The sequence below is a fragment of the Lagenorhynchus albirostris genome, chromosome 1, assembly GCF_949774975.1.
Source record: "Lagenorhynchus albirostris chromosome 1, mLagAlb1.1, whole genome shotgun sequence".
NCBI classification, from domain to species: domain Eukaryota; kingdom Metazoa; phylum Chordata; class Mammalia; order Artiodactyla; family Delphinidae; genus Lagenorhynchus; species Lagenorhynchus albirostris.
Window position 1 is genome coordinate 161,931,729 of NC_083095.1, and position 24,976 is coordinate 161,956,704.

General features: G+C 41.6%; 1 protein-coding gene across 11 annotated transcripts in view; it reads right to left on the bottom strand.

Moving 5' to 3' along the window:
- The window catches only part of SH3GL3 (SH3 domain containing GRB2 like 3, endophilin A3), a 287,126-nt gene that overhangs the window by 65,830 nt on the left and 196,320 nt on the right, over positions 1-24,976 (bottom strand). Inside the window, exon 1 of one of the 11 annotated variants that reach the window (XM_060157503.1) lies at positions 12,331-12,435. The exons of the other annotated variants lie outside the window; for them this stretch is intronic. Within the exon in view, the coding sequence (XP_060013486.1) occupies positions 12,331-12,354 (24 nt within the window). The 5' untranslated portion in view covers positions 12,355-12,435. Of the gene's footprint in view, positions 1-12,330; positions 12,436-24,976 lie in introns of those variants that run through there. 11 annotated transcript variants of the gene reach the window in all.

Here is a 24,976-nt window from a genome sequence, read left to right on the forward strand (position 1 = left end):
GCAAGATGCTAAGCTACCAGGACTAAGAGGCTGCTAGAAGGCTAAAGGTCTAAGCGGAGGTTTCTGCATTGTCACAGTGATCAAGAGACAAAATTAGAGTTCCAGATGCCCAATAACGAGGAACCTCAGTAAATGGGTTTTTGGTTCAAACCCTGAAGGCCTAAGGCCCAGGACTAACTGCAAGGTAGAAAGAGACATGCCCTCACAAAGCCTGATATGTAAACTTGAATCATTACAATCCCTGTTTGCATCAAGATTCTTGACCTTTACCCTCATTATGTGCCAGAATAAAATTTCTCTCTGGAGGAAATCTTCACATATAGTATCTGCCATTAAGATAAAAAATCATCTAGCATGCCAGAAGACCGAACCAAACAACTGAAAATCAAGAGAAAGAAATCCAATAGGCAATCCAATACTGACATCAAAACGATCTTTAAGATAGCTATGATTAATAAACCCACAGCTAACATCATACTGAGTTGTCAAAAATGGAAAGCTATCCCTCTAAAGTAGGACCAAGACAAGGATGCCCACTCTCCCCACTCTCATTCAACATGGTATTGAAGGCCTAACCAGAGCAATTAGGCAAAGAAAAGAAATAAAAGGCATCCATATTGGAAAGGAAGAAGTAAAACTGTCACAATTTGTGGATGGCACCATTTTATATATAGAAAGCCCTAAAGATTTCACATAAAAACTATTAGAAATAATAAACACAGTAGAGTTGCAGGGTATATTATCAACATAAAAAAGACTGTTGCGTTTCTATATGCTAACCACAGGCCAACAGAAAAAGAAATGAAGAAAACAATCCCAGGGGACCTTCAAGATGGCAGAGGAGTAAGACGTGGAGATCACCTTCCTCCCCACAAACACATCAGAAATACATCTACCTGTGGAACAACTCCTACAGAACACCTACTGAATGCCGGCAGAAGACCTCAGACTTCCCAAAAGGCAAGAAAATCCCCATATACTTTGGTAGGGCAAAAGAGAAAAGAAAAAACAGAGACAAAAGAATAGGGATGGGACCTGTACCTCTGGGAGGGAGCTGCGAAGGAGGAAAAGTTTCCACACACTAGGAAGCCCCTTCATTGGCAGAGATGGTGGGTGGGTGAGGGGGGAGCTTTGGAGCCACGGAGGAGAGCTCAGCAACAGGGGTGCAGAGGGCAAAGCGGATAGATTCCCGCAGAGAGGATCAGTTCCAGCCAGCACTCACCAGCCTGAGAAGCTTGTCTGCTCACCTGCTGGGGTGGGTGGGGGCTGGGAGCTGAGGGTCTGGCTTTGGAGGTCAGACCCCAGGGAGAGGACCGGGGTGGGCTGCGTGGAGACAGCCTGAGGGAGCTAGTGCCCCACAGCGAGCGGGAGGGAGTCCGGGAAAAAGTCTGGACCTGCCGAAGAGGCAAGAGACCATTGTTTTGGGGTGCATGAGGAGAGAGGATTCCTTCCCCGTCTGCCCACAGAAGGCAGAGCACTGCCTAAACGAGCTCCAGAGACGGGCATGAGCCGTGGCTATCAGCTTGGACCCAAGAGATGGGCATGAAACGCTAACACTGCTGCTGCAGCCTCCAAGAATCCTGTGTGCAAGCACGGGTCACTATCCACACTCCCCACCGGAAGCCTGTGCAGCCCGCCACCGCCAGGGTCCTGTGATCCAGGGACAACTTCCCCGGGAGAACACACGGGGTGCCTCAGGCTGGTGCAACGTCACAGCGGCCTCTACCACCACAGGCTCACCGCACATTCCAATTATGACTACCGTACCCGTCCCTCCCCACAGCCTGAGTGAGCCAGAGCCCCCTAATCAGCCGCTGCTTTAAACCCCTCCAGTCTGGGCAGGAACAGATGCCTGAGGGAGACCTACACACAGAGGTGGGGCCAAAACCAAAGCTGAACCCCGGGAGCTGTGTGAACAAAGAAGAGAAAGAGAAATCTCTCCCAGCAGCCTCAGGAGCAGCAGATTAAATCCCCACAATCAACAGCCTCAGGAGCAGTGGGTTAAATCTCTACAATCAACCTGACGTACCCTGCATCTGTGGAATACCTGAAGAGACAATGAACAGTCCCAAAACTGAGGCAGTGACCTTTGGGAGCAATTGTAGACTTGGGGTTTGCTGTCTGTGACTGATTTGTTTCTGATATTTATGTTTATCTTAGTTTATCTTAGTTTAGTTTTTAGCGCTTGTTATAATTGGTGGATTTGTTTACTGGTTTGGTTGCTCTCTTTTTTATTTATTTATTTTTTTACATGAATTTTTTTCTTTCTTTTTCTCTCCCTTTTCTTCTCAGCTGTGTGGCTGAAAGGGTCTTGGTGCTCCGGCCTGGTGTCAGGCCTGAGCCTCTGAGGTGGGAGAGCTGAGTTCAGGACACTGGACCACCAGAGACCTCCCAGCCTCACGTAATATCAATAGGCTAGAGCTCTTCCAGATATCTCTGTCTCAACACTAAGACCCAGCTCCACCCAACGGCCAGCAGGCTCCAGTGCTGGATGCCCCATGCCAAACAACTAGTAAGACAGGAACACAGCCTCACCCGTTAGCAAAGAGGCTGTCTAAAATCATACTAAGTTCACAGACGCCCCAAATCACACCACCAGACGCAACCCTGCCCACCAGAAAGACAAGATCCAGCCCCACCCACCAGAACACAGGCACCAGTCCCCTCCACCAGGAAGCCTACACAAACCACTGAACCAACCTCACTCACTGGGGGCAGACACCAAAAACAATGGGAACTCTGAACCTGCAGCCTAAGCAAAATGAGAAGACAGAGAAATTCACAGCAGATGAAGGAGCAAGGTAAAAAGCCACCAGACTAAACAAATGAGGAAATAGGCAGTCTACCTGAAAAATAATTCAGAGTAATGATAGTAAAGATGATCCAAAATCTTGGAAATAGAATGGAGAAAACAGAAGAAACATTTTAAAAGGAACTTACAGAACTATAGAGCAAACAAACAATGATGAACAATCCAATAAATGAAATTAAAAATTCTCTAGAAGAAATCAGTAGCAGAATAACTGAGGCACAAGAACAGGTAAGTGACCTGGAAGATAAAATAGTGGAAATAACTACCGCAGAGCAGAGTAAAGAAAAAAGAATGAAAAGAACTGAGGACAATCTCAGAGACCTATGGGACAACATTAAACACACCAACATTTGAATTATAGGGGTCCCAGAAGAAGAAGAGAAAAAGAAAGGGTCTGAGAAAATATTTGAAGAGACTACAATTGAAAAGTTCCCTAACATGGGAAAGGAAATAGTCAATCAAGTCCAGGAAGCACAGAGAGTCCCGTACAGGATAAATCCAAGGAGAAATACATCAAGACACATATTACTCAAACTGTCAAAAATTAAATACAAAGAAAAAATATTAAAAGCAGCAAGGGAAAAGCAACAAATAACATACAAGGGAATCCCCATAACATTAACAGCTGATTTTTCAGCAGAAACTCTGCAAGCCAGAAGGGAGTGGCAGGACATATCTGAAGTGATGAAAGGGAAAAAGGTACAACCAAGATTACTCTACCAGCAAGGATCTCATTCAGATTTGACAGAGAAATTAAAACCTTAACAGACAAGCAAAAGTTAAGAGAATTCAGCACCACCAAACCAGCTTTACAACAAATGCTAAAGGAACTTCTCTAGGCAGGAAACACAAGAGAAGGAAAAGACCTACAGTAACAAACCCAAACAATTAAGAAAATGGGAATACGAACATACATATCGATAATTACCTTAAATGTAAATGGATTAAATGCTCCAACCAAAAGACACAGGCTTGCTGAATGGATACAAAAGTAAGAGTCATATATATGCTGCCTACAAGAGACCCATGTCAAATCTAGGGCCACATACAGACTGAAAGTGAGGGAAAGGAAACAGGTATTCCATGCAAATAGAAATCAAAAGAAAGCTGGAGTAGCAATTCTTATATCAGACAAAACAGAATTTAAAATAAAAACTATTACAAGAGACAAAGAAGGACACTACATAATGATCAAGGGATCAATCCAAGAAGAAGATATAACAATTGTAAATATTTATGCACCCAACATAGGAGCACCTCAATACATAAGGCAAATGCTAACAGCCATAAAAGGGGAAATTGAGAGTAACACAATAATAGTAGAGGTCTTTAACACCCCAGTTTCCCAAAAGGACAGATCATCCAAAATGAAAATAAATAAGGAAACACAAGCTTTAGATGACACATTAAACAAGATGGATTTAACTGATATTTATAAGACATTCCATCCAAAATCAACAGAATACACTTTCTTCTCAAGTGCTCATGGAACATTCTCCAGGAGAGATCATATCTTGGGTCACAAATCAAGCCTTGGTAAATTTAAGAAAATTGAAATAGTATCAAGTATCTTTTCCAACCACAACATTATGAGATTAGATATCAATTACAGGGAAAAAACTGTAAAAATTACAAACACATGGAGATTAAACAATACGCTACTGGGCTTCCCTGGTGGCGCAGTGGTTGAAAGTCCGCCTGCCAATGCAGGGGACATGGGTTCGTGCCCCGGTCCGGGAAGATCCCACATGCCGCGGAGTGGCTAGGCCCGTGAGCCGTGGCTGCTGAGCCTGCACATCCGGAGCCTGTGCTCCGTAATGGGAGAGGCCACAACAGTGAGAGGCCCGCGTACCACAAAAAAACAAACAAACAAACAAAAACAACAATACGCTACTAAATAACCAAGAGATCACTGAAGAAATCAAAGAGGAAATCAAAACATACCTAGGAACAAATGACAATGAAAACACAATGACCCAAAACCTATGGGATACAGCAAAAGTAGTTCTGAGGAAAGTTTATAGCAATACAGTCCTACCTCAAGAAACAAGAAACATCTCAAAGAAACAACCTAACCTTACATCTAAAGCAATTAGAGAAAGAAGAACAAAAAAAAAAAAAACCCAAGTTAGCAGAAGGAAAGAAATCATAAAGATCAGATCAGAAATAAATGAAAAAAAATGAAGGAAACGATTGCAAAGATCAATAAAACTAAAAGCTGGTTCTTTGAGAAGATAAACAAAATTGATAAACCATTAGCCAGACTCATCAAGAAAAAAAAGTAGAAGACTCAAATCAACAGAATTAGAAATGAAAAAGGAGATGTTACAACTGACACTGCAGAAATGCAAAGGATCATGAGAGATTACTACAATCAAGTATATGCCATTAAAATGGACAACCTGGAAGAAATGGACAAATTCTTTGAAAAGCACAACCTTCCAAGACTGAACCAGGAAGAAATAGAAAATATAAACAGACCAATCACAAGCACTGAAATTGAGACTGTGATTAAAAATCTTCCAACAAACAAAAGCCCAGGACCAGATGGCTTCACAGGCGAATTCTATCAAACATTTAGAGAAGAGCTAACACCTATCCTTCTCCAACTCTTCCAAAATACAGCAGAGGGAGGAACACTCCCAAACTCATTCTACGAGGCCACCATCACCCTGATACCAAAACCAGACAAAGATGTCACAAAGAAAGAAAACTAGAGGTCAATATCACTAATGAACATAGATGCAAAAATCCTCAATAAAATACTAGCAAAAAGAATCCAACAGCACATTAAAAGGATCATACACCATGATCAAGTGGGGTTTATCCCGGGAATGCAAGGATTCTTCAATATACGCAAATCAATCAGTGTGATACAGCATATTAACAAATTGGAGGATAAAACCCAAATGATCATCTCAATAGGTGCAGAAAAAGCTTTTGACAGAACTCAACACTGTTGTATGATAAAAAACTCTCCAGAAAGTAGGCATAGAAGGAACCTACCTCAACATAACAAAGGCCATATATGACAAACCCACAGCAAACATAATTCTCAATGGTGAAAAACTGAAACCATTTCCTCTAAGATCAGGAACAAGACAAGGTTGCCCACTCTCACCATTATTATTCAACACAGTTTTGGAAGTTTTAGCTACAGCAATAAGAGAAGAAAAAGGAATAAAAGGAATCCAAATCAGAAAAGAAGAAGTAAAACTGTCAGTCTGAAGATAACATAATACTATACACAGAGAATCCTAAAGATGCCACCAGAAAAATACCAGAGCTAATCAATGAATTTGGTAAAGTAGCAGGATCCAAAATTAATGCACAGAAATCTCTTGCATTCTTATACACTAACGATGAAAAATCTGAAAGCGAAATTAAAGAAACACTTCCATTTACCATTGAAACAAGAAGAATAAAATACCTAGGGATAAACCTACCTAAGGAGACAAAAGACCTGTATGCAGAAAACAATGACACTGATGAAAGAAATTAAAGACAATACAAACAGATGGAGAGCTATACCATTTCCTTGGATTGGAAGAATCAACATTGTGAAAACGACTATACTACCCAAAACAATCTACAGATTCAATGCAATCCCTATCAAACTACCAATGGCATTCTTCACAGAACTAAAACAAAAAATTTCACAATTTGTATGGAAACACAGACGACCCCGAATAGCCAAAGTCATCTTGAGAAAGAAAAACAGAGCTGGAGGAATCAGACTCCCTGACTTCAGACTATACTACAAAGCTACAGTAATCAAGACAGTATGGTACTGGCACAAAAGAAGAAATATAGATCAATGGAATAAGATAGAAAGCCCAGAGATAAGCCCACACACATATGGCCACCTTATCTTTGATAAAGGAAGAAAGAATATACAATAGAGAAAGACAACCCTTCAATAAGTGGTGCTGGGAAAACTGGACAGCTACATGTAAAAGAATGAAAGTAGAGCACTTCCTAACACCATACACAAAAATAAACTCTAAATGGATTAAAGACCTAAATGTAAGGCCAGACACTTTAAAACTCTTAAAGGAAAACATAGGCAGAACACTCTATGACATAAATCACAGCGAGATCCTTTTTGACCCACCTCCTAGAGAAATGGAAATTAAAAAAATAAACAAATGGGACCTAATGAAACATAAAAGCTTTTGCACAGCAAAGGAAACCATAAACAAGATGAAAAGACAACCCTCAGAATGGGAGAAAATATCTGCAAACGAAGCAACTGACAAAGGATTAACCTCCAAAATATACAAGCAGCTCATGCAGCTCAATATCAACAAAACAAACAACATAATCCCAAAATGGATAGAAGACCTAAATAGACATTTCTCTAAAGAAGATACACAGATTGCCAAAAAACACATGAAAGGATGCTCAACATCACTAATCATTAGAGAAATGCAAATCAAAACTACAATGAGGTATCACCTCACACTGGTCAGAATGGCCATAATCAAAAAATCTACAAACTATAAAATCTGGAGAAGGTGTGGAGAAAAGGGAGCCCTCTTGCACTGTTGGTGGGAATGTAAATTGATACAGCCACTATGGAGAACAGTATGGAGGTTCCTTAAAAAACCAAAAATAGAACTACCATATGACCCAACAATCCCACTACTGGGCATATACCCTGAGAAAACCATAATTCAAAGAGTCATGTACCACAATGTTCATTGCAGCTCTATTTACACTAGCCAGGACATGGAAGCAACCTAAGTGTCCATCAACAGATGAATGGATAAAGAAGATGTGGCACATATATACAGTGGAATATTACTCAGCCATAAAAAGAAACGAAATTGAGTTATTTGTAGTGAGGTGGATGGACCTAGAGTCTGTCATACAGAGTGAATTAAGTCAGAAAGAGAAAAACAAATACCATATGCTAACACATATATATGGAATCTAAAAAAAAAAAAAAAAAAGAAGAAAGAAAAAAATGGTTCTGATGAACCTGGGGCAGGACAGATATTAAGGCGCAGACATAGAGAATGGACCTGAGGACACGGGGAAGAGGGGGAAAGGGTAAGCTGGGACAAAGTGAGAGAGTAGCATTGACATATATACACTACCAAATGTAAAATAGATAGCCAGTGGGAAGCAGCTGCATAGCACAGGGAGATCAGCTCAGTGCTTTTTGACCACCTAGAGGGGTGGGATAGGGAGGGTGGGAGGGAGATGCAAGAGGGAGGGTATATGGGGATATATGCATACATATAGCTGATTCACTTTGTTATACAGCAGAAACTAACACAACATTGTAAAGCAATTATACTCCAGTAAAGATGTTAAAAAAAATACACAGAAAACAATCCCATTTACAATCGCAACAACAACAACAAAAATACCTAGGAATAAATTTAACCAAGGAGGTGAAAGATATGTACACTGAAAACTGTAAGACTTGAAGAAAGAAACTGAAGAAGACACAAAAAAATGGAATGATATTCTGTACTCATGGATTGGAAGAATTAACATTGTTAAAATGTCCATATTGCCTAAAGCAATCTACAGATTCAATGCAATCCCTATAAAAAATCCCAAGGACATTTTTCACAGAAGTAGAATGAAAATTTCTAAAATTTATATGGAATCACAAAAGACCCCAAATAGCCAAAGCAATATTGAGGAAAAAGAACAAAACTGGAGGTATCACATGCCCTGATTTTAAACTATATTACAAAGCCACAGTAATCAAAACAGCATGGTACTGGCAGAAAAAGAGATACATAGATCAGTGGAACAGAATTGAGAGCCCAGAAATAAAGCCACGCATACATAGACAACTAATATGAGACAAAGGAGCAAAGAGTATACAGTGGAGAAAAGATAATCATTTCAATAAATGGTGTTGGGAAAACTGGACAGACACACGAAAAAGAAATTAAACCACTATCTCACACCATACACAAAAATGAACTCAAAATGGATTAAGGACTTTAATGTAAGACCTGAAACCATGAAACTCCTAGAAGAAAACATAGGCAATACACTCTTTGACACTGGCCTTAGCAATATATTTCTAGATATGACTCCTAAGGCAAGGGAAGCAAAAGCAAAAATAAACAAATGGCACTACATTAAACTAAAAAGTTTCTGCACAGCCAAGGAAACCATCAAGAAAATGCTTGACTTAAATAATCTAATTTACTTTTGTAGAAAATTGCAGCAAACATGACAGAATAAAGACTGTTTTCAAGTAAACATGGAACATTTACCAAAACGGACCATATGCTGAATCATAAAGCACGTCTCCAATAATTTCAAAGTCTAAAACCATTCAGAATATGTTCTCTGACCACAGTGATATTAATATGGAAATCAATATCTGAAAATTTTCCAAATATTTGGAAATTAAGCAACACATCTAAATAACCCAAATCAAAGATGAAATCATGATGGGTGTTAGAAAATATTTTTAAATAAATAATACCAAATATACAGATATATCTAAGTTTGTGCAATGTAACTACAGGTGTTCTCAGAGGAGAACAGCTCTATAAGTCATCAGTTCTCAAACTCTTTGATTTCAGAATTCCCTTATATTTTTAAAAATAATTTAGGACCCCTACCACATGCCATACATCAAAAACAATTCCTCACTGATCTTAAAATAAACGTCAAAGGTAAAGCTAAAGATTCTAAGCATGAACATAACCTTGGGATAAGAGATATCTCAACCAGTTCCCCAAATACTAACTATATATAAAGAAAAAGATTGATATGTCAAAATTCATCAAAAATAAGAGAAGACTGAGAGAGTGGAACATCAAGCCACAGAGTAGAAGATATTTTCAATAGATTTATCTGACAAAAAAACACATTCAGATATTTAAAAGAATTCCTACATTAAAAGAAAAGCAACACACTCAATATTTTTTAGAATAGGCAAAAGCCTTGTGGAGGCAACTTCAGAAAGAGGGGATATCCAAATAGATAAAAAGCAGTGGAAATACTTTCACCTCATGATCATCACAGAAATACAAATTAAACCTCAGTGAGATGCCACTACATCTCTACCAGAATGGCTAAAATTATTTTAAAACAACAATACAAATGCTTCCAGCGATTAATGGAGCAACTGGAACACTCATACACTGTTGGTGGGAGTATACATTGGTGCAACTACTTTGGAAAACAGTTTGGCAGAATCTACTAAAACTGAATATATAAAGAGCCATACCCTAAGACTCAGTGATTCCGTTCCTAGGTAAACACCCAGCAGAAATTCTTCATATGCACACCAAAATTCATGTACGAGCAGCATTATTCGTAATAACCCAAAACTGGTAACAACTCGCAGGTCTATTAGGAGTAGACTGAAAACTACATCATGGCTATTTCTATAATGTGATACTGTACGGCAATTAAAAAAGATACACCTGCCACATGCAACAACATGGGTACATTTCAGATATAACATTGAGTGAAAGAAGCTCATGCTGTGTGATTCTAATTATATAAAGTTCAAATATAAAAGTAAACATACTGTATTATTCCATTCACATAAAACTTAAAAACAGGCAAAACTAACCCATGATGATAGAAGTAAATGTAGTGGTTACCTTTAATTATGGGTTACCAGAGAGACTTCCAGGGAGCTGGTCATGTCCTATATTGGGAACTGGTTTTGTGGATGTGTTCACGCTGTTAAAATACATCAAGCTATGTATGTATGATCTGTCAGTTCCCTGTATATATATTTTATTTCAATAAGAAAATGTTTAATTCACCCTCCCATGAGCCCTGCATTTAGTGTTGTCAATATTTGCATATATCATATTATCATGATTTATTTACCTAAAAGGAAGCTTAACAAACAATGCTGGTCCACTTCTTCCTCCTTTGTCTGAATAGCAGAAATAAAGTTCATGTCTGATTATCCATGTCTTGAAGTCTCTGTTCAGTAGAATTGTGACTAAACCATACAAAATTAAATAATCTATATTCAAAAGAACAAAAAGCCTGGGGGTTATTATATGGTGACTGTGTTCCCTGTACCCTAAATGTTACTTCAAGTTTAATCATTACAGCAGCAGGATGAAGAAATTAATTAATGTCAAGAAGAGAAAGTAGATAGATAAATACATATAGAAAATACTGCAGACATTGAATCAAGATGGTGGCTTGAATACACACATCGTTCTCTCCACTGTACCAAATACCTTTAAATAAACCTGAATATACATATGTGTGTGTGTGTGTGTGTGTGTGTGTATCAAGACAGAGAGAGAGAGAGAGAGGCGTATGACACGTCCATAACAGTGCTGAAAAACAAAAAGGGTGCCAGCAGCAGATCAGAAATGGTGAGAAATTCCTAGAAGACAGAAAGCAGATGGGATCAGAGAACTGAAGAAATAGACCCAATATGGACAAGGTAGAAAACTGCTCCCAAGATAAAAATTAACACAGAGAAATTCCAAATCTAAATGAAGTGAACATAGAAAAAACAGAGTGAGCCCCCAGGGACTCATCAGGAGACTTGATAAAATAACTATACAGAAAGCAACAAGGATCAGTGGAAACCCTCCAGCCCCATCCCTGTTCCCACATCTATTTCCTAGGGCAGGTTCTGCAGTTACTCTAGTTTAGTTCAAACCCCTGCCCTACTGCTGATTAGAGAAGTAATTGGGCAAATCACTGAAGCTCTCTGTGCCTCCAGTTCCTTATCTGCAAAATGTAGAGGTATAAGGGCTCTTAGATATAAATGGGTTATAACCCATATATTAGGGTTAATATATGGAAAGCATTTAGAACAGCATCTGACACTGTTAAGCCCCATTAAATATTAACCATTATCAACTGACCAACAAGCAGCTAGGGTGTGTGTCCTGCACCCACACTCTAAAGAGAGTGAACTACTCTAATCAGATGGGCCCCAGAGTGGGTGTGAAAATCTCAGAGAAGCCAGAGAACCTTCCAAACATCCCAACAACCTCCCTGTCTTGTCCCCCATGGCCACTCACCCTATTGTAAAACCCACCAGTCCCCACACCCACCCATACACCCACTCCTTTCAGTGTTTCCCTAAGACTCTTAGGGAAACAAAACACCTAAGCAAGCCACCTACTTACTGAGCCAGGCCCAGTCCTTCATCCTCGTTGTCTGACAACCAGGAATCACAGAAATTTGAGGAAAACTAGGAGCAGGAGAGCAAACATCAAAGATGAAACTTTAAAATGATCCAAAGAAAACAGAGAGAATCAAGGTACAGAGGGGAACTTCTAGAAGTTCTCATTAATGCTCACAGATACACTTGAGAAGATACTGCATGCATAAAACAAGAAAAAGCTACAACGAAAAAGGAGCCGTCAGAAGGGGGAAAAAGCTTAATAAAAACGTGTGAGCATTTCACGGACACAACTGAAATATGAATTGCTTATTGAGAAGACAGAGTTGAGGAAATGTCCTAGAATCTACAGACAAAAAAAAAAAATTGAGAAGTAGAAAGAGGTGTGACCCAACCCTCTCTTGGCCCAGACACCCACCTTCTGGATGCCCCACCACTGCATCAGGAAGGCCTGCTGTCCTCAGGCCCAGCTTGGCCCTGGGCTTCCTGCAGGAGCTGATTCTGAATTGTGGATCCACTCTGGGAAAAGGGGTTACAAGTAGAGTAAATATTCCCAGTCTGCACAGAGGCGGACCCCTCTCAGCTCTCATGCCTGGAAACTGGAGGTTATTACTGATGGTGGGGACTAGTTGAATCTCTTCTACTTACTTTTTTGCACACCCTAGCTTTTTCTGAAAAAAGGATGCCTGTGATGTGGCCAAGGTAGCCTCCCGCAGTTTGCACTATATCGGGCAGAACTTCCTCCAAGTTGGTGGCATGTGGGTGAAGTCTTCTCTAATTTTCAGCCCTAATGCTGGCTTCCATCCATTTTTATATTCCTCTGGCCGTTTTCAATTAGGGTTGATAGATGAGGTTAACATTTTTCCCCATAAACTTCTTTACGTTTCTTTAAAAGTTTGCCAACACGTACTCAAGTCAATAATTATTAGTTGCAGGCTTCTATGAATCTGACCTTTCAAAAAATTTGATTCTAACTGGTATTATCTGTTTGATCCTTTCATAGCAAAATGTAAAATTTTCTTTGTAGAAGACCCTGCATGGTTAAGGCAGAGTCTTTCAGGGAACACAATTAATCATGAAAGTCACACTCCTTCTGGGAAACTTTGTTCCCAGAACCCACTCGTGCATGCAGGCCAGACAGGACAGCGTGGGAACCCAAGGTTTCACTGGGATTTGGGAGGAGTTACTCTTTCCCTTTCTTCCATTGTGGGATTTGTTCTGTTGGGTACCCTTTTCATTGAGCTAGGTAGGCAAAGATCTGCTAAGTGTCAAGTAGCTCAAGGCAAGTTACAAAAGATCAGATGAGAAAATGATAAAATGAGCTTGAAATTATAAGACCCAATTTAGCAAAGAAAATGTATTTCATTCTCCTTAAGCCATCCTAGGAAAATTTCACCACCTTCAAAAGGAGGTAGGGGGGCTTCCCTGGTGGCACAGTGGTTGAGAGTCTGCCTGCCGATGCAGGGGACGTGGGTTCGTGCCCTGGTCTGGGAATATCCCACATGCCGCGGAGCGGCTGGGCCCGTGAGCCATGGCCGCTGAGCCTGCGCGTCCAGAGCCTGTGCTCCGCAACGGGAGAGGCCACAACAGTGAGAGGCCGACGTACTGGGAAAAAAAAAAAAAAAAAAAAAAAAAAAGGAGGTAGGAAGTTGACACTGAGAATGTTTTATTCCTAATGCTCACCAATAAATACCAGTCTAAAGAGAGTTCTAACACAGATGATATACCTCAGTTTTTTAAATGAATAAGCAGAGATCCCTTGTTTTAAATAAAATATTGTAGAACCAAGGCTTTACCTGTGACAGTTTTTTCTTTTATATAGATGGTACTTTATAAAATTGAAAAAAAATGAAAAATACAAAATGTAAAATATTACCAAATCTTACTAAAATTTTGACTTAATTATAAACATTGAGAAGCAATGGTTCCCCCTATTCCCCATCACTTTACAAAAGTGACGATAGGTTATACATATTTATCTGCAACCACCCCCAGAGAAGAGACCTTTGCATTCTGACCTCTAGGCACCAAGCTAAATATAGTATTTGGGTGTTAATCTATTCCCTCCTCAGTACTTTGGAGACATTGCAAATTCATTGTTTAATGCTGCTAAGGAAAGTCTGAGAGATGAATTTTTGGTAACTTTTTTCGGACTCATTTATTTTTAGGAGTCTTCATCTTAGAAAAAAATTTACTATCTACTTTATAAAGTCAAGTGTTTTTTCCTCATTCGTTTTTCTTGGTCTACATGGAGCCCCTGTAAGTTGGACAATCAGGTCAACAGGTCTGTGAATTTTTTTGAAATATATAGACAGAAGCAAAGGACCAGAGTCTTTTGGTTTAAGTTAATAGGAGGAAGAGAGAGAGAAGAAGAGAGATACTGCTGCTCTGAGAAGTAACTGCACCCCCAAACTCCGGGCAGATCAAAGGTCAGAAAACCCAGGGACCAGAAGTAGGGCCCTAGGTATGAAGGGGACCCTCTTCAAGAGGATCCTAAAAAGGAAGTTTAGTGCCACCAGAAATTTTTAAAGTACATTCATTGTGCCAATCAAGCAAATGTTAACCAGAGAGGCCTGGGAGGAAATGAAGCACCTGTGAAGAAGTCAGCTCTGAATACCTACCAGGACCCAAGAAGAGTCGCCTGCACAGTCACCAAACAAGTAGAAGCTTCCCTGCCCTGCTTTCCCCTCCTCCCACCCCACACTCCAAACCCCAGGGGCCAGCTTCTCTAGGGCAGGCAACTCAATGAGAGAAAAATGCAAGCACAAACTGTCCCGGATGGCATGGCCTGCCTGAGTCCTGCCTCAGCTGGGGAAGGGAGAAGATTAACTCCAGTCATCACTCGAGTCGTGATAATCACGTGGACCTGGAAAATCCAATGGCTGGATTGAGGCTGTGTTACATGATTTAAGGCAGTAGTCTTCAAACTTGGGAATTTGTGGAGACTGTGCGTGGACAGTTTTAAGGGATTCAGTTTCCAGATTCTCAACCTCTGTATGTACTCCTTCCCACCACCAATTTGCCTGAGAAGGCTCCCGAATCTGTAACCCGCCTTCTGTCACTTTACAAAAGAAAAGCACAGCCCACATCTCCCATTTCACTGGGTATTGGCCAGGGTGAGAAAACCTCTGATGAATCTTCAACCTCGCTCACTCCCTGGAATCAACACTGACATGTGCTCAAGGCTTTCACCTTCCAAAATGTAACCTTCCCTTCTTTCCCCACATTCCCCTCTGGCGACCTACTCTAGTCCGTACTTCTAAGGACAGCCTCGTTAAGGAGCCATACACACAGACTGTCTCCACTTTCTCACTTTCCTTCACTTCTCAAGCCATGTTGGGCCAGCACTGTTAGCTGCCTACTCAATACAATCTCTGAGTCTTGCTAATAGTACCCAGATTTTGCTCAGATGGCAATGTGCCCAGTCCAGGCGAGATCACTCTTCCAGAAGTGGTAGTCCCATCCCTTGTTCTCCTAGCGTTCCTCACAACTACTGTAGTCATGTGACTCATTATGGCCAATGAGACCCAAGTAGAAGTCGGCTGGGGGCTGGGGGATTTCTGGGAAGGGTCCCTCTGAAATGACCGTGATGTATAAGGCCGCACATCCAACTTGAGACTGTAAAGAAAAGGCTTCAAGAACTGCAGAGATACATTAAGCTGTTGAACACACACTGATAGCCTCCTACCTCTGGACTTTGGGTTATATGAGTAAAATAAGCCCAGATCTGTACACAGCTACAGTTACTTGCAGCCAGACTCATTCCTAATTGATGTACCTTATAATTGATACACCTTCACTGGCTCCATTCAAACTGCTCTCACCAATGACCTTTTAATTTCTGAACCCTCAAAATAAATCTTAGCTCTTCACTTACATGGGGTCTCTGGGCATGTTGACTCTATTGACCAACCTCTTTCTCAAAGTACCTCTTTTCTTGGCCTGTGGGACCTAAGTTTCTTCCCCTTCCTCCCTGGACACTCCTTAATTACCTTTGTAATTTCTTTCTCTCATCCCACACACAGTCCTCCCCTCCCCACCCCCAATTCATCAGCCACCAAGTCCTATACATCCCAAATATCTCTTGATTTCATTTCCTTCTCTCCATTTCCATTAACACAGCCTCAGTTCAGGCCACCATCATCTCACCCCTGAACTACTCTAAGTGCCTCCCAGATGGGCTCCTCTAATCCCTCCTCCACACTGCTGCCAGGGAGGTATCCAAAATGTCAAATGAATAATGTCATTCCCCACACCGATTCAGCAGCTCCCTGTTGCCTTTAAAATAAAACACATACTTGGGGCTTCCCTGGTGGCACAGTGGCGAAGAATCCACCTGCCAATGTGGTGGATTCGAGCCCACGGGTTCGAGCCCTGGTCCGGGAAGATCCCACATGCTGCGGAGCAACTAAGCCCGTGCACCACAACTACTGAGCCTGTGCTCTAGAGGCCGCAAGCCACAACTACTGAGCCCATGTGCCACAACTACTGAAGCCCATGCACTTAAAGCCCGTGCTCCGCAACAAGAGAAGCCATCGCAATGAGAAGCCCGTGCACCACAACGAAGAGTAGCCCCTGCTCGCTGCAACTAGAAAAAGCCTGTGAGCTTGCTGCTGCAATGAAGACCCAACGCAGCCAAAAATAAGTTAATTCATTTTTTTAAAAAAACCAATGCATACTCCTTAACACAGTGTACCACACCCTCTGTGATCTGGCCGCCTCATGGCTCTCCAGCCTCATTCTCTGCCACTCTTGACAAGCATTACACATGCCTCCATTCCTAAATTTTTAGTCCCTTGAAGCATCCTGTTCTTTCCAGCCTTGGTACGTGCTATTCCTATTCCCATGGAAGGCTCCTCCCATCTAGCTAACCCCTAATGATTGCTTCATGGCTCAGCTCAGGTGTCACTAGGATGTCCGGCCTGACCCTGAGACATAGTTGGGTGACTCTCCTGCAGGTCCCCTGAACACAGCAAGTGCTAACACAGCACTTATCACGCTGCACGGTCCACCAGCCTCCTGCAGTGTCCTGTGAGATCCTTGGGAAAAGGATCTTGTCCATCCTACTCATGATGGCATCCCCAGCACTAGCACAGTGCATACCGAAGAGTAGGCCTCCTGGCCCATAACTGCCCGCACAAAATGTACTGAAGGGTCACTGAAATAATTTGTGGACACGTTAAGGATATTGTTTGAATTTCTATTAGTGACACTTTTCTCCAATAAAAGTCCAGTAAAATTTGGTTCTGAATGATAGCAAGGATATAATCATAATATCTCGAACCATGTGATCTCCTGGCCTGTGATCTCCTGACCTTCAGTGAAGTTAAGAAGATTTAAAAAAAAATTCTCATCATACAGTTGCTATATGGCAATAATAGAAAAGAAAAGCATGATGATTAATTGAAGGAAAGCAAACCTGTTGTTTTAGTAACGTCAAGATAAGAAAAAAACAATGAGTAACATGATTTTGTCTGGGTCACTTTACAAGAGTTATGTGGAATGTGATCTCAGAAAGTTTAAAAAAAAATCCTCCTATAAAAATAAAACAGCTGAACAGAAAGTTACAAGTAAAAAGCATGAATCTATATGACTTCTCTTTGGAAATGGGAAGATACCTCTTTCATGAGAAATCAACAAAGAATACAGTATTTAGACTTTTTTAAGATAATAGATCAGCAACTTGTAAGTGCTGAAGCTTTTAGGAGAAAAGTCTAATTCACCCACCATGTTGCCAATAAAAACCTCCAGGGCCACAGAGGCTCAGCAGATCTCCCTAACTGTGCACACGATCCACTGTCACGTCCTCTCATGCTGACCTTACTCACTCCCCCACACTCCAACAAGAGCCAGACTTATGTGAAACTTCAGAACAGGTGGAGAAGAAATCACCTTATATAGTCTAATCCCTTTCTCTAGCCATCACATCCTTTGGCCTCAGCTGTTTGGTTAAATTTAACATTGCTGAACACCCAATATGACCTTCCCCATTCATTGGAAGGTTTTGGTGATTGCTGGGGTAGTTGTTGCTTTTGCCAACATGTGGGCCTCAGGGAGGAGAATCCTCACTGATTTCACATTCAGTTGGTTTTGGAGATCGGAGGCCATTGAGAGATAAGGATAACAGCAAAACCAAAACAAAACAAAATAAACCCAAGTACTTGAGATCACACCAGATGCTTAAGTCAAAGTTGGGTCCGCATCTAGAGCTGAGGGCCAGATTTCATAAAAGCTCCCCAAGCCTGGCCACAAGGAACACAATAAAACTGCTAACGTGAACTCATTCACAATTCAAAAATTAAGGTGAGAAAGACTCAGTGCTACTTGTAATGGCTTGGGTCCACCACCCCTGCCCCCTTCAATACTGTTCCCTCATATAAGAAAAGCTGGTCTCGGGCAGATTCCTGGTAGATACAACTCAGGACCTTCTCCATTCTTCTCCAAAGAGCCTCCACTCTCCTCCTGGGCGCCCACCCTGCACTTCCTTAACAAACCCTCACACACAACCCTGCCCTCCCAAACTATGCTCAGGGTGTCTTAAAGTACCCACTTGTTTCCACAGTGTCATTTGAGCTCAAGGCTAAAGGACTAAAATCAAGTGAGACATCATTGATATTGTAGCAAATAAATAGTAACAATACAATGTACAGCCGGTCTATTTTGAGATGCTGATAAGGGGAAAAGAAAAGGTAAAAAGGAATGTTACATTCTTTTCCTTCCCATGAAAACTTTCATGACCTTGCTCAACACTTCACAATGATACTTCCCCTTTCTGGGGTTTGTCCCTGAAAAATTGTGTGTAAATCTGTTTTTCATAACTCAAAACATATTTTTAATTCACTTTTGAAGTTTGTTTACTTAAAGGCATCATCAAAGAATCCTTTAGCAAAATGAAAGGGTACTAATGAGGTAAAGATCACCCTTATATCTATTTGTAATATACATTCAACTTTGGGAATATCTGCTGTTCCCAAAATGTGGACCATCTCTATGGTTTAGGGAAAAAAGGTAACTATTTAGGTTTTTTAAAATTTTTTTCTTGGGCTTCCCTGGTGGCGCAGTGGTTGAGAGTCCGCCTGCCGATGCAGGGGACACGGGTTCGTGCCCCGGTCCGGGAAGATCCCACATGCTGCGGAGTGGCTGGGCCTGTGAGCTGTGGCCGCTGAGCCTGCTCATCCAGAGCCTGTGCCGTAACGGGAGAGGCCACAACAGTGAGAGGCCCGCGTACTGCAAAAAAAAAAAATTTTTTTCTTTTTGCCCTTTTATTTCTTTGTTTTTTAAATTGGGGTATAGTTGATTTACAACAACTAGCACACACAGTTGTGTACAACACAGTGATTCAAATGTTTTATAAGATTATACTCCATTTAAAGTTATTATAAAATATTGGCTCTATTCCCTGTGCTGTACAATATATCTTTGAAGCTTATTTATTCTATCCATAGTAATAATACTTTTTTCAATTGTACTTGCTCTTGCCCACACAGACTTTTTCCTACAGTCACACAGGAGGTTTTATTGGATACCTTAATCAGGAAAAGACCTTTCTGTGATCTCAAAGCAGATTTCAGAGCCTGTACATATTCTGTCCCTTCTTTGCCAAACTGAAATTACTGACTCAGAAAATTTAGTAATTTTGCTTTTTAAAAAGCAGCTATAATGACAAAGCAAGGAAAGAAAATCAGTGGCTCAAACTCAATTTCAGAACCAAATTAAGGCAGCAACATTAGTGTGATCACAAAGCATATGAAATGCCTAAGGCAGGTCCAAGAAACTTGCAGAAATGAGGACAGCAAAGGCCAGCGTCCTCCTCCACCAGCCCTGCAGCGAAGGGACAGGAGGAGTGTGGGCTGACTGCCCACATCACTTTTGTGGAAGACGTCATTTGAGGAGATTGTCCCTAAAAAACAACACTTTGGGATCTGTACTTCCAACTTACATCACGGTTGTTGAAGGCGCATTCTACTACAGGGCAAATACAGTAAGTCCCCTACATACAAACTTTCAAGTTGCAAACTTTCAAAGATACAAACGTGCATTTGGTTGCAGCAAGGAACCTGTACCAGCAACGTCAGGTGTGAGTGAAATTGCAGCTCGCCCTCCGTCTCCTGTTGCTGACGATCCTTCAGCTCTACCATCTCCCACCTCCTCCCCCTCCTCCAGTCAGTAACACTTCTTGCCTGTTCACTCGATGCCAGCCCCTGGATGCCAGCTGTTGTACTGTACTACTGTACTTTTCAAGCTACTGTACTGAAGGGTCAAAATGTTTTCTTTATTATTTGTGTGTGTTTGTTTTTTATGTATTATTTGTGTGAAAAGTATTCTAAACCTATTACAGTACAGTACTATAGAGCCGATTGTGTTAGTTGGGTACCTAGGCTAACTTTGTTGGACTTACGAACAGATTGGACTTACGAACATGTTCTTGGAACGGAACTCGTTCATATGTAGGGGACTTACTGTAAGTAACACCTGGGATGAAAGTTGCAAGCACCTAATCAGGTCAAAAGAAAAGCTTTCTATTAGCAGCTTCTGCAGACTCCTCTCACTTTGAAAATGTTAGGGGTCCTCCAAGGTCTGGTTTCAACCCTTCCCTCATCTCTTCTCACTCCCCTGTATTCTCTCCTGGGAAATTACATACACTCTCAAAAGCTTCACTTACCATCAAGCACCCAAATTATTATCTTTAGCCCCAAATCACTGCCCTGAGTTCCAGATCCACATATCCAGCCGCTTCCTGAATGTCCCCATCCAAATGCTCCCTACCGAGCTCATCATGTCCCTCTGTCCCTCTGCACCTGCTCCTCCCTTGCCCACCTGTCCAGACAGCACCAACTTCCTAGGTGATAAGAGCAGAGGCTACAACAAAATCTCCCATGTTACGACTTCTGCCTTTGACCTCAAAAGTGCATATACATCCCAAACTAATTCAACTTGACTTCGGAAAATAATCAGACACAAAACAAAGAGCAAACACTGCCCCGAAGTCTCCTTGCCTAGTCAGCAACACTGGCCTCCACTAGCCTCAGCTTGGACACAGCCCCTGCTGAGGCCCTGGGACATCAGAGGGAGAGACCGGGGAGCTGATCAACACTCCACACTGACCCAGAATTGGCAACAGAATGAGCATTACAGTTTTCGCATTATTGTAGGTTGTTCTAATCTGGACAGTTTGCTGCTGGTTATTTGTCTATTCACTCCCAGCCCCAGCGGCACCCTTCTGCATCTCCTCGGTCATGCCATGCCGAGGCTGGGACTCTGCAATCTACACTTCTCAGGCTTGCGTGCCACTGGCTTCTAGTTATGTTCTGATGGTGGAACGAGGGAGGAGGGAAGAAAGGCTCTGTTCCTGCTTTCAGCATCCACCTAGCAGCCCCAAAAAAGCTCCACCTCCTAGTCTTGGCGCTTCTAGCAGCAGTGCTGGGGTGTCCCCTTGGGGATTCAAGGCACAGCTCTCACCACCCCCTCAGGGCACAGCCCCTCCCCCAACCCGTGGCAGTCCCTCCTCTGACCTCTTAGCTTTTGAGATCACAGTTCTTCCCTTTGTCCCCCAGGACCTAGAGGTAGCAGCTGCAATTACTTCAGCATCCACTTGTGTCCTTTCAGCCTCCCAATCCCTGTAGAGTCAGAAATCCCTCATATTTGAAATACTTAGCATGATTTCTGTATCCTAAAGGGACTCTGAGTTATGATACAGAATTTCTTTTGTTGTGTGGTTTGTTTTCTTTTGTTATAGATTTTATAGTTTGCTCCCAAAATATCGCTTTCCCATGGCAGAAGTCTCTACCTTTGGTTACCATTTATTCTGCCAAGGAGACTGCTTTCCAGAGTGGAAATGGAAGAACACATATCAGTAAGAGGAAACTGAAACCTCAGAAAGAGGCCAGCCGGACCCGCAGATAATTCTGGGCCCATGATCCATATAACTCAACTTTCAGATTCTCAATTCAACTTTATACCGAATATTTGCGACGTTAAGCGAAACACAGGCCTGTTTTAAATGTTTGGTTTTTCTCTCTATGGACACAAATACATTTTAAGATCTGATGAAAAAGAATACTGCTGACCCCTCTCCCTCCTTTGGCCCCTTCCCCACAAGCCACCATCCTATGGAGTCCTGTCCATTGTACCTCCAGCTGCCGGAGCAGTCTAACTCACCAGCACCTGTCCCTGGGAAGACAGCAGCCTCCCACTTTTCCGGTACAGGATGCTGGGATAATAGCATGGAACTAATCATCAGCGTGGAAAATGACAAAGCTTACCTCCCCCCACAGACAAATTAATAACAGGTGGATTACACTGTTGGGAGAGAATTCTCCCCAGGTCTCTCTTGCTTCTGCATGTCTTGCAAGCAGAGGCTTTGCTCCTCCCTTGGTTCCAGACTATCTTTTCAAGGATGTTTGTATAGTGACCAGTCTTAGAAGATGTGATGTTTCTCTCCGGGGAAAAGGACAGGTTTGTTTACTTTCCAGTAAAATACAGAGGGTATCTCCCTTTGGAGCAAAGGTCAGGCAGACCTTTAATAAAAGGTTCAGGTTCTGAGGTCTGCCCTTAATAAAAGGCTCAGGTTCCCTAGGCTCAGGGTTCCTCTCCTATAACACAATCTACTTCAGGTACAGGAGTTACCCAGCCCTTTTCACATCTGTCCTGGGGGACTTTGGACTTGGGAGCCCGCACAAGAAAATTCTGCTACTCTAGCTACTGCTATGTTTTGTGAGTAATAAAGTCATTTGTCTCAGACCCAAAAACCTTGTATCTTTTGCAGCATTCATGAAACTGAACAGGCTAACTTGTTAGCTTGCAAGTAGAGGAAAATTTTAGACCCTCTACAGCAGTGGTCCCCGACCTTTTCGGCATCAGGAACCGGTTTCGTGGAAGCCAATTTTTCCATGGACTGGGGGCTGGGGGGGATGGTTCAGGCTGTAATGTGAACGAGGGGGAGCAAGAGGGAGCAGCAGAGGAAGCTTCACTCGCTCGCCGCTCACCTCCTGCTGTGCGGCCCGGTCCCTAACAGGCTGCCGACTGGTACCAGTCTGTGGCCCGGGAGTTGGGGACCCCTGCTCTATAGTTCTTAGTATACATCACTGAATGTGAAAACAAAAACTATCAAGCTTTAGAAGATGAAATAAAGAACAGCTTCATAATCTGGAATGTCTTAAACAGAATACACAAAAGCATTTACCGGGCTTCCCTGGTGGCGCAGTGGTTGGGAGTCTGCCAGCCAATGCAGGGGACACGGGTTCGAGCCCTGGTCTGCAAAGATCCCACATGCCGCGGAGCAGCTAAGCCCGTGAGCCACAACTACTGCGCTTGCGCGTCTGGAGCCTGTGCTCCGCAATGGGAGAGGCCGCGACAGTGAGAGGCCCATGCACTGCGATGAAGAGTGGCCCCCGCTCGCCACAACTGGAGAAAGCCCTCGAACAGAAACGAAGACCCAACACAGCCAAAAATAAATTAATTAATTAAAATTGTAAAAAAGCATTTACCATAGAGAAAAAAATAGATAAATTTGACTACATTAAAATGAAGAAATTCCATTCATCAACAGACACTATTAGGACAGTGAAGAAGATGTTCACAATAATAAATAATATTGACATACAACTGAAAAAGGCTTATATACAGAATGAATATATATCCTATAAATCAATAAGAAAGATACAGAAAATCCAATAGAAAAATTGGCAAAATAGTTGAGCAGACCCTTCACGGAAGAGGAAAGCCAAATGGCCAGTAAACATATAAAAAGGCGCTCAACCTCAAAATCAGGGAAATACCAATTAAAATGAAAACCACCATGGAAAATCATTTTGGAAAACAGTTTGCCATTGTTTAGTAATGTACACCATATGATCCAGCCATTCATAGCAGCATTATCGGTAACAGCCAGAAAACTAAAAACAACCCAGAAGTCCACCAACAGGAGAATGGATAAATAAATTAGGTATTCTATACCACAATAAAAATGAATGAACTACAGCTACACAGAACAACGTGTCCCCACTCGCCACAATTAGAGAAAGCCGCGAGCAGCAATGAAGACCCAACACAGCCAAAAATAAATAAATTTATTTTAAAAAAAAACAGGTAAAAGTAATCCACTGTATTTAGGGATATTTAGGTTATACAATTATAAATAAAAGCAACACGTGATTGCTACAAAAGGTAGGGCAGTAATTACTTTTAGGGTGAGAGAGGAGTACATAACTCTGAAAAGCTCCATGGGGACAATGTTCTATTGTCTGGGGTGCTAGCAATGTTCTATTTCTTGTCCTTGATGGGATTACACTAGTGTTCAGTTTATAAATAAACCAACAATCTGTACACTTATGTTTTATACCCTTAAAAATTAGTAAACACAAACACAAAAAGACTGAGGAAACAATATCCAGGTCATGAAATTGAACATTGCCAGTAAACCAGAAGCTCCCACACACCCCTTTCCAACACAACCTCCTCCTTTCCCTCATCGGTTGTCACTATCCTGACTTTTACCCCCAAGTGTACATTATTAAATACTATGGTTTACCTCAGTCTGCTTTTGACTTTTACCTAAATGAAATCAATTGAATATTTGCATTTGAGTCTGAAAACTGTTCTTGATAAATCAACTAATTACTGTGATGCACACGCTGCTTTGGACATAATATCTTCGTAGTGAACTAAACATAGTTCAGTTGAAACAGAGATAACGTGCTACAACTTTACAAGCGTGTGTGAAATCGTGAGAACGCCAATTTACATTAAGCAAAAGAACATTATCCGTGACATAAACCCAGTGGTGTTAATTTGAATTTTACTGGGTTAGTAGTTTTATCTGCATTTAATTTGAAATAAGTTTGGAGTTTATAACTTGCCTTAAAGCTCTAAGCATAAGTTTTAACACTTACTTTTACGTTCATCCCTATTTAAGTAACAAAATAATAAAACTAGATTTAACTCAACACAAGGAGTCCCTTATAAAAAGGGGTCCTTAGTTCACACAGATTTGAGAAATCCTGCCTAGGAATTGGCTCCCATTCTTCCATCTCACCCTCCTGCCTGCACCCCAAGACAAAACCACA